The 10,029-nt window shown below is 45.7% G+C and overlaps 1 protein-coding gene across 3 annotated transcripts; it reads left to right on the forward strand.

Moving 5' to 3' along the window:
• Positions 1 to 315: 315 nt before the first annotated feature.
• Positions 316 to 4,998, forward strand: LOC119343467. Of its 3 annotated transcripts, none has more exons than XM_037614404.1 (4): positions 316 to 507; positions 1,643 to 2,197; positions 2,288 to 2,354; positions 4,103 to 4,998. In XM_037614404.1, exons 1-4 carry the CDS (start codon positions 346 to 348, stop codon positions 4,354 to 4,356), a joined length of 1,038 nt encoding a protein of 345 aa, XP_037470301.1. In that variant the 5' UTR covers positions 316 to 345; the 3' UTR covers positions 4,357 to 4,998. The 3 variants fall into 3 exon arrangements, with proteins under 3 accessions (XP_037470301.1, XP_037470299.1, XP_037470300.1); XM_037614402.1 differs by having other exon boundaries at positions 317 to 507; positions 1,643 to 2,206; XM_037614403.1 differs by having other exon boundaries at positions 323 to 507; positions 4,100 to 4,998.
• Positions 4,999 to 10,029: the final 5,031 nt, after the last annotated feature.

Here is a 10,029-nt window from a genome sequence, read left to right on the forward strand (position 1 = left end):
ATCGACGGGGTTTCTAGAGGATTAACCTCGCGGGGCCAAGAAACCTCGCTAATCCTCCTCGGCCCATTTGTTTCACGGGGTTTGCACAGCCCAACCCCTTCGAGCCCCCTTCGATCCCCTCCTATCCACGCGTCTTGCAAGCCTCGAGGGCACCCGCAGGGAACGAGACAGGCGAGACACACCGAGGCATACCGTCGTCCCGCCGCCACCGAGAGTAGCTCCGCGGCCGGATCTTCATCGCCCCGCCGCCGCCAGGTCGTCGGCGTCCTCCTCCGCCGGTTCTTCTCGAGCGAATCCTCCCCTGTTCTCCACTTCTCCATCCCCTCCCCTGCAAACCCTAGGGCCATGGCCAGGGACACGGCTTCTTCCTCCTCCCATGGAGTGAAGAACTTTCCAGCCCATGGTCTACTGTTCTTGTCCAGCTCGGTTTGGAAGGCCCGTTCGCTACTACTCCTTCCGTCCGAAAAAAGTTGTCTCCGCCGAAGTTTTACGAAAAACCCCTTCCCTTTCTTCCGACGGGAGATTGGATCATTTGCCACACTTTATTTTAGGAGTTGATGATTTGCCCTGCTTTAGTTAAAGTTAGATCATTTGCCCCATTTTTCTTCAATTTTTTGATCATTTGCCCCAGTTTCTGTTTTAATGAATTCATAATTAGTTTAAGTCAGAAAATGGATGTGGAATGGCTTTTATGCCCTTATGACAGTTTTGCAATTTCTCTACCTAATCTTCTCTACTTGATACGACCCCAGCAGATCAATCAATCCATTCACAACTTGTATCCCGTCCTTGTGTTCGTGTGTTAGTTGGAGTTGAAGTTGCCGTGCCATGCCCTGCTCGCCCGAGTCGTTGTAGTCACCTTGGTCACCGGAATCGTCGTTCAGGCCATCACTGATCTGCCTCTTGCTCCAGCTCGAGATTACGCTGCGCCCGTCTCCAGCTCCAGCTCCAGCTCGAGGTCAGCACCGCCGCTGCTCCCGTACACTCCAGCAGCAACTCTGTTGGAATTAACCACGCGTCCATGTCCGGCTTGGACGTGAAGCTAGCTGCTACGTACATCCTATGTATCCCCTTGTAACCAAATACGGAGTATCAGATCAGACAAATAAGATAATTGGATCAGTGTTCTGTGTTTTCGCGTGAGTGTCCTGTCCGTTCCTCCGCCGGCGGGTCGCATACGTACGTGAGCTACGTGAGTAGCCTCCAAGAAAATCCATCCACCTGCCTAGCTGCTTCAAAACCAGCTTCTACATGACTTGCCCTGCCTATGAAAAGCATCGGTTGAGTCAGCTTTGCATGTAGTGTTTGCCCTTTGCGGCTTTGCCGGAGAGTACACGGCGAGTCGCCGTGTCGGGAACAGCGCCCCTGGTTGCAGCTTGCACCCCGGCCCCCTCCTCTGCTTCCAGCGTACGAGGAGAAGAGAAAACATGACGAGCAGTGGTCATAGTTCGACCAGGTAGAGGGGCATAAAGGTCATTCCGCATCAATTTTCTGAATTAAACAAATCAAAAATTCATTAAAACAGAAATTAGGGCAAATGATCAAAAGATTAAAGAAAAATGGGGCAAATGATCTAACTCTAACTAAAGCAGGGCAAATCATCAACTCCCAAAATAAAGTGTGGTAAATGATCCAATCTCCCTTCTTCCGACAAGCCACGCAGCCCATCGCGCCTGCTCCGTCGCCTCGCCACGCGCCGGCGGCCTGCTCCGCTGCCTTGCCGCCTACTCTGCCGCCTCTCCGCCTGCTCCGTCGCCTCGCCACGCGCCGGCCGCCTCCTCCCCTCGTCTCGCCGCTTCTCTTCCTTCGCACCAGGAGATCCAGAGGGAAGGATCCCCTTTTCTGCAAAGCCCGCGACTTCCCGGCTCCGGCGGCGGTGCTCATGTCCTGGAGGGAGTTGGGGCTTGATCTGGAGGCATGGAAGATCCTCGAGCTCCTCGTCCTCGAGCTCCTCATCCACCAGTTCCTCCTCCAGACCCCGAGCGGCTGCTGCGGAATTCGACGGCGTGGGGGAAGACGACCACGGCATGGGGAAGATGAAGACTTGCTCCAGCCACATGCCACTGCCCCGTGCTCATCTTGCCGCTGCCATTTCCCTCCTCGAGCTGGCGGACTGATGATGGAGGACCCGCCCTCTTCGCTGCACCGGCGTCGTTGCTGCCGCATCTGCTCTGCTCCTGCTGCCCGCTCGCCCACGGTAGCGCAGGCCCGTCTTCTAGCTGCTAATTTCTGTCTAGTGAAGCAAGCAGCTGAGCTGGTTTTGTTCTTGTCCTCTTGGACTGTGCAGCGATTGGAGGAGGACTTGGTGCAGAGGAATGGAGTACGAGTACGGATGCTGCTTCCGTTAATCTCAGGTGAGCTTGCTAGACGAGTATAGATGCGCCCTTGATGATTTTAAAACTATTGTTAGCCATGGAATTCCAGAGAGCAACCACACATTGAAACAACATTGGGCATACAGTATGCTTTGATCTCCAATGTTCAACTACTGTTAGCTTGAGATGAACATACAGTATGCTTGACTGTATAACTGCAAATTTGCCTGAACATATGCTTGAGATGAACATGCCACTGTCCAGTAAGATAAGATAAAACCATGACAGTTTTGACTAGGAAGCATGACAATCTCAAACTAATTGAGTAAAAATTCAGTAAACTTGTGTGTCTAGGAATCAAAACCCGAACATCAACTTGACAGATCAAAAGTTCAAAACCTGACAGATCAAAAATAATTGAGTAAAAGTTCAGTAAACTTGATAGATCAAAACCTGACAGAAATTGACAGGTTTTGGAAGAAAATGACAGGTTCTGAACATCAACTTGACTGAACAAAGATCTTGACTGAATAATACAGTTAATTCTGATTGTTAACATCAGAATAAGACAGTTAACAGCAGAGTAATGGAGTGAGAAATCTTACTGTAAATTCAGTTACTGTAGTTACCGAAACTTCAAAAGTTAACTGAAATTTTTGTCGACTTGGATTCAGCTACTGCACATGATCACTATTAAACATGATCATATTCTGATTGTACTTGTGTTCAAAAGTTGACTGAAATTTTTGTGAAGTTTTAAACAAAATTATTACTATTGCATCTAGGAATCATTGTTCTGCTGCTATATGTAGTGGTGCTGCTATATGACCATGCTGGAATATGCATTTACATAGACTGACTGATGGCTCAACATATTCTTGACTTTGTTACATATCTTACTGATTCTTCTTGACAGTGTAAATTCAGACATCAACAGTAACAGTTAACCGAACTTCTTTGGAGTGCATTTATCACTCCAGAAAACTTTCAACAAAACATTCTTGCTCAAAGTTAATTGTGATCCTTTCCCCTGTAGTTGGGCTAGTTACAGGTTACACATAGGCCTGTCATCCAGTTGGAGTTGAGTTGCTAGATGCAAAATAGACTTTTGACGGCTCTGATTTATGTTAGCCAAATGAGGTACTGTTAATTTTGGATTCACCCAGGATGGTACTAGCATGGTTTTGCATCAGAGCATCTGAATAATTACAAGAGTTACACTGCATGATTTTGCATCGGAGCAAATGATTTTGCATCATTCTGAAATTCAATTTGAATCAGAGCATCAGAATGATTTTGCATCAGAGCTTCAGACTAAGTGTTCAGAATTTTCCAGCAAACTTTACTCAATTTGAATTTCAATTTCACTTTCAAGTTCAGTACATATCTCTGCATTGTCTGTTTGTACACTTAGCTACACTCAATGCTTAAGCTACAGTCTCTACATTTATCTGTTTGTACACTGAATCAAATTAGATATTCTCTGCATTTGTCTGTTTGTACACTGAATCAAGTTACCATCAAATTTCTCTTACTCCATCAAATTACTCTTGGCTGTAGCTCTCAGACAAAATTAAGCGAATCAGAATTACTCTTGCAAATAAACTTCTCAGACAAGATTAAGCGAATCAGGTCAGGTTGTGCTTCTTCCTGGGTGTACACTGATTATTCCTGATCCACTCAATTCAGTGCTCAAATGATCTGAGTTTAACAAGCATCAATTGAACACACTGCTCAATTTCCTCATCCATTGCTCAATTTCACTTGAATGATACACTTTGCAGCAGAGGCAGCAAAGGAGGCGGGAGGAAGTCATGGAGTAGTACCAGCAGAGGCAGAAGAGGAGGCGGGAAGAAGTCGAGGCCAATTGATTAGAAGCAGAGGCAACAACAGAGGTGGGAGGCGGCACTCGTCCTGCGAGCAGGTGGGTGGCGGCGGCCAGAGCAAGCGCACCGGCCAGAGCAAGCGCACCAGCGGGAGCTCGGGGCGCGACTCCTGTACGCCGTCTTTTCAACGGGTGGCATCACCTGTGCCGCACTGAGGAGAGATGGAGGCCGGCGCCGGCATAGGAGATGGAAGCCGGCAGTGGGGGCTTCGGCGAGGCGGTGGAGGCCGTACACATTATGCAGGGGTGATGCAGGTGAGCGGCGGCGACGCAGGTGGGCGGAGGCGGCGCAGGTGCGGAGGCGGTGCAGGTGGGCGGCGACGCTAGCCCTGCGAGCTGGGCCGGCACTAGCGCGCGAGGCCTGACGGCGGCTCCGCTTGGGAAAGATTTCGACGGTGCCGACTGGGAAGAAGGAAGGTGGAGGCGGGGTGATTTGCACGAGAATTAAATCTCTGAGGGGTTTTTTTGCAAAAAAAAAGTTGAACTATGGCTGGACAACTTTTTCCGGACGGAGGGAGTAGATGCTGCAATTCTTCGGTTTGGAGCAGATTTAGATGATAGAACTGCTTTACTAAATTTTTGAATGGTTGCCAATGCTTCGTTGGCACATTGGTTGAAAGAACAAAACTGTGAATGATGGTGTTGGATGAGTGATGATCTGACTGTTTGTTTTTCTGCTCTTCTGAACCAAACAGTGCCATGGGACTGGCCATTTGTAATGATGTTAGGCTTCAGGTCTCTCAAACTTCTTTGGTTGACTGAAATAGTTCAGAAGGCAGTGTTCCGTAGGTTGCATTATGTGCATTTTCATTGTAGAAGCTAGCCTCACAGTAGACCTTATACAAGTTAGTGTTAATGGTACAGTAGTGAATTTAAACTAGCTTTTGATCACCTGGATAAGTCAAGGAGAGGTGGGCATTTGAATATGTGCCAACTATTCTGTTTCATGTCTTTTTTTTAATGGCAAAACTAACTTTCTTTACTTGCTATAGCTCACAATCCCTGCCAACCAAACAAGTTTTTCATATGAAGGGGATTTGTGGCCGGAGAGGTTTGAGGGTTTCAAGATGTTTCAAGGGGATTGGGTGGAAGGAAGGGATTCACCAAATCCTCTGAAATCCCCCCTCCCCAATCCACTTCTACCAAACAAAGCCTTAGAATTTCCAATGAGCGAGGTCAAGCCTCCCAATTTATTAATGGGGTTGTATGCGATTTGGCCAAAATCTGTCTTCAAAGGGGCTTCTCAATTGCGAGAAAGGGTGTCCGCCAGACGGACCGCAACTCTCAGGGCCTGCATCAAAACGCAGGCAACTTAAACCGGTCAACCAAAAAGACAAAAGATTTGTCCGCCTTTTATTTGTTTGGATTGGATGATTATGTCCATGTCCGTCCTTCACCTATCCCAAAACACAATGGGGACACTCATTTAGGGCGTGTTCGGAGACCCTCCGCTCAGCGAGGCCGTTTCCGGAGCAGGCGGAGTTTCAGTTAAAAATCATGGAGCGCGCATGTAGGTACTTCATAGATTCTGAAATTTCAGGGAGCAGGTGGATTGCCGAACAGGAAATCTGCATTGTCTGTTTTTTTCAATGATCAAGTTTTGACATATTTTTATCAAACATAGCAAATATATATTTAGCAAAATAAATATCGCACTTTTTACATAGTACCATATGCCAGCCAGCATACGGCATTGCACCAAAAGAATTGAACGAGCCCTGCACGTGCTTAAGCTTTATAGTTCATGAAAAACAAACAAATATAAGATGATTACGCATCTCAGTTGATCATGAACTTTTGCTTCCTTTCAAACCAAGTCTTTTTTTAGTCATATTGCTTACGCCGGCCCCATAATCTCCACTTTCTTGGAGAATGTTCGCACACGAACACGTCATCATGTACCCTCGACGACGGGGTGATGCACCGCAGCGCACGTCGAAGGAGACCCGGCCTGAAGCGCGGTACGCAAGCAATCCGGCGGGCAATTTTATAGACCCGAAACCCCACACGCCCGGAAGGGACCCCGTCGGGTGCGCGACGGCTATGGGCTGCCCTAGGTCGGTCTGACCGCCCCTAGGGCCTCGAGGTTCGCCGCCCTGCAATGAAGAAGAACGAACGAAGAACGAGGAAGAAGAATAACAAAAGGAGAGGATAAAAGTAAAGGTAAAAAGTGGTAGATGAATTGATCGATTGTGTGTTGTTCAATCGGCCGTCATCCTTTAGGTATATAAGAGGCGGATGGACTTCCCGTACAAGAAAAGAACTCTAAGTCACGTCCAAATCTTTCCAAAATTAACCGAACTCGGATTTAGATAAGTCTGGAACATTAGTTCGGTTTTTAGGTCCCACATGCCACAAACAACCTCAGATGAAGATGAGCCCAAAAGCAGATTTGGCCGTTTCAATGAGACAAACAACTTTCGTGCTGAACATTTTTCGATTCAAGACCATATTCACGGCTGAATCGCTCGTGCAAAATAGACTGTTACTCGCACTACCCATCAAACACCGTGTCTGATGGGGCGCGCCACTTTTGCCCCGTGACAGGACCGTACTCAGGTGGCTATAACTTTTACATACGATCTTAGATTGATATGATTTTTATATCAAAATCGATTGTTTCGACGAGATAAACACAATTCATGTAGACCAGTTTTCCATATGAGGCCGTCTCGGGGGGCGTCAGCCGAACAGTGTTCTGGACACAAAATCTCAGTATTTCAAACACAACTTCGGCCTTAAAAATGAGATCGGATGGCTATGGCCCAAATATCAAAGTTTCTCTTTTTGACGATACAGAACTCTCTCACTTTGAGCACTTTTTCATTTGAGGCCTTCTTAATTATGTTTTTGACTATGCCAAAATCTGGTGTCAACACATGACCCCCTGTTTTTCGGTAAAACTTGTGTGCCGAAAAATAACTTGCATGAAGTTTGTTCTAAGCGCGACGTCAACACTCGATTAGCCATTTTGTACGTGCTTAGGACGTATATATCGGTCATTCAGATTAGCAACATAAGTGAAGCTAATCGAACATATAATGATTTGGTAATACCCTTTCATGATGTAAGAAATTATATTGCATCCATGGATTAAAATAAGCCCATTGAGGGTAACCAATCATACCTGATGACGAATTCCATAGCATAGGCATCAACAACATACTTGAGGAATATGGGTAATGTGTGGACCGAAGATGTTGAAACCTTCGGCTTGGTCCTTCATAGTTTTCACCCTTTTCCTTCTTCACCTTTGCCGCACTTTCTTGTAATGGAAGCTTGCACATAATTCTTATTTTGAGTACTTCCTTTGGGAAACCATGCCATGTTCCTTTCTTCAAGTTCTTGTGCACTAAGTTTTTGTAATTTCTTCTTTTGCCAATATGATAAGCCGAGTGAGCACCCCGGCTGTGATTTTGTTTGAAGCAATGGCAATTCTTGTTTTACCTTGTGCACTCTTGACTTCTTCTCTTCAGATTTGGCACTTCATTGACTTGTCTCATTTCCTTTAGTAGCCAATGTCAACATTTTAATTGGCTCTTTTTCATTTGAGATCGAATCTAAAGTAGCACTCTTACGACCATCTTTTTTAACACGGTAAACTTTCTTGACCACCTCTTTATCATTCCTTGAGCTCCGGACCGGTTCCTTATGATTGAAACGGTCTTTGACATGTGCTTGTTCAAATATTGATCTTTTTGGAGCTGCATAATGTTTGTGAGATGGTCTAAAATAAGATGAAGAATGCGCCCTTGTATCATACCTGTCCCACGATGGATATGGATTTACATGATCATAGGAAGGTACCCATGGCATTGGCATTGACGGCACAAAATATGGATACGAATATACTGCATTAAAATTCTCATTTTGCCAATACCGATCCTCGGGTTTGCGCCTACGTGGTGGTCTTGATGCTCTTGAATTACTTGGCCGATAAACATAGTTCTCCTCGCTTATCTTATGATATTTTTCCAATAGTTGCGCGAAAGTGACTTTCGCATTTTTACCTTTGTGCTTACCTCGGCCTTTGCTTTCTTTGGTTGTGCTTGCACCGATCTTTCGATTTTCTTGTTGCCCCCCAGTACTTGGCGTCTTTCGCACAACCTCGATTGAATTTTCACCCTCAAGAACATTATCATTGTGCTCTTGAACAACTTCCTTACTTGAAAGCTTGATCCCATTATCCACAGTTTTTACCTTCTCATGTTGAAATGGATCGGCTTGAAGCAGCCGATGCAAAAATCATTTGCCATCAGGACCAATCAGAATAGACTGGTCATCTTTTGGTGTCTCAACAAATTTCAATCGTCCTCTATCAATGGCCGATTTGACTATTTGATGAAACATGTTGCAATCTGAAGGGAATATGCCCTAGAGGCAATAATAAAGTTATTGTTTATTTCCTTATTTCATGATAAATGTTTATTATTCATGCTAGAATTGTATTAACCGGAAACATAATAAATGTGTGAATACATAGACAAACATAGTGTCACTAGTATGCCTCTACTTGACTAGCTCGTTAATCAAAGATGGTTAAGTTTCCTAACCATAGACATGAGTTGTCATTTGATTAACGGGATCACATCATTAGGAGAATCATGTGATTGACTTGACCCATTCCGTTAGCTTAGCACTTGATCGTTTAGTATGTTGCTATTGTTTTCCTCATGACTTATACATGTGCCTATGACTATGAGATTATGCAACTCCCGTTTACTGGAGGAACACTTTGTGTGCTACCAAATGTCACAACGTAACTGGGTGATTATAAAGGTGCTCTACAGGTGTCTCCGAAGGTACTTGTTGAGTTGGCGTATTTTGAGATTAGGATTTGTCACTCCGATTGTCGGAGAAGTATATCTGGGCCCTCTCAGTAATGCACATCACTATAAGCCTTGCAAGCAATGTGACTAATGAGTTAGTTGTGGGATGATGCATTACGGAATGAGTAAAGAGACTTGCCAGTAACGAGATTGAATTAGGTATTGAGATACCTACGATCGAATCTCGGGCAAGTAACATATCGATGATAAAGGGAACAACGCATGTTGTTATGCGGTTTGACCGATAAAGATCTTTGTAGAATATGTGGGAGCCAATATGAGCATCCAGGTTCCGCTATTGGTTATTGACCGGAGACGTGTCTCGGTCATGTCTACGTAGTTCTCGAACTCGTAGGGTCCGCACGCTTAACGTTCGGTGACGATTTGTATTATGAGTTTATGTGATTTGATGTACTGACGGTAGTTCGGAGTCCCGGATGAGATTGGGGACATGACGAGGAGTCTCAAAATGGTCGAGCTGTAAAGATCGATATATTGGACGACTATATTCAGACATCGGAAAGGTTCCGAGTGGTTCGGGTATTTTTTCGGAGTATCCCCTCCTCCACTCCTTTATATACGTGGCCAAGGGGCACCCCATAGATACACAACAATTGATCTCTTGATCTCTTAGCCGTGTGCGGTGCCCCCCATCCACCATATTCCACCTCGATCATATCATAGTGGTGCTTAGGCGAAGCCCTGCATCGGTAGCAACATCATCACTGTCATCACGCCGTCGTGTTGACGGAACTCTCCCGTGAAGCTCTGTTGGATCGGAGTTCGCGGGACGTCATCGAGTTGAACGTGTGCTGAACTCGGAGGTGCCGTACGTTTGGTACTTGGATCGGCCGGATCGTGAAGATGTACGACTACATCAACCGCATTATGCTAACGCTTCCGCTTTTGGTCTACGAGGGTACGTGGACACACTCTCCCCTCTCGTTACTATGCATCACCATGATCCTGTGTGTGCGTAGGAATTTTTTTGAAATTACTA

The sequence above is a fragment of the Triticum dicoccoides genome, unplaced genomic scaffold (assembly GCF_002162155.2).
Source record: "Triticum dicoccoides isolate Atlit2015 ecotype Zavitan unplaced genomic scaffold, WEW_v2.0 scaffold128780, whole genome shotgun sequence".
Lineage (NCBI taxonomy): Eukaryota > Viridiplantae > Streptophyta > Magnoliopsida > Poales > Poaceae > Triticum > Triticum dicoccoides.

What these genes read in the sequence shown, in the direction of transcription:
- LOC119343467 (XM_037614402.1), top strand. Translation starts at nt 346, where the DNA reads ATGGCCAGGGACACGGCTTCTTCCTCCTCCCATGGAGTGAAGAACTTT. An exon ending in GCTCGCCCACGGTAGCGCAG is followed by an intron (nt 2,207 to 2,287) that starts GCCCGTCTTCTA and finishes TGGACTGTGCAG; the next exon opens with CGATTGGAGGAGGACTTGGT. An exon ending in GCTGCTTCCGTTAATCTCAG is followed by an intron (nt 2,355 to 4,102) that starts GTGAGCTTGCTA and finishes ACTTTGCAGCAG; the next exon opens with AGGCAGCAAAGGAGGCGGGA.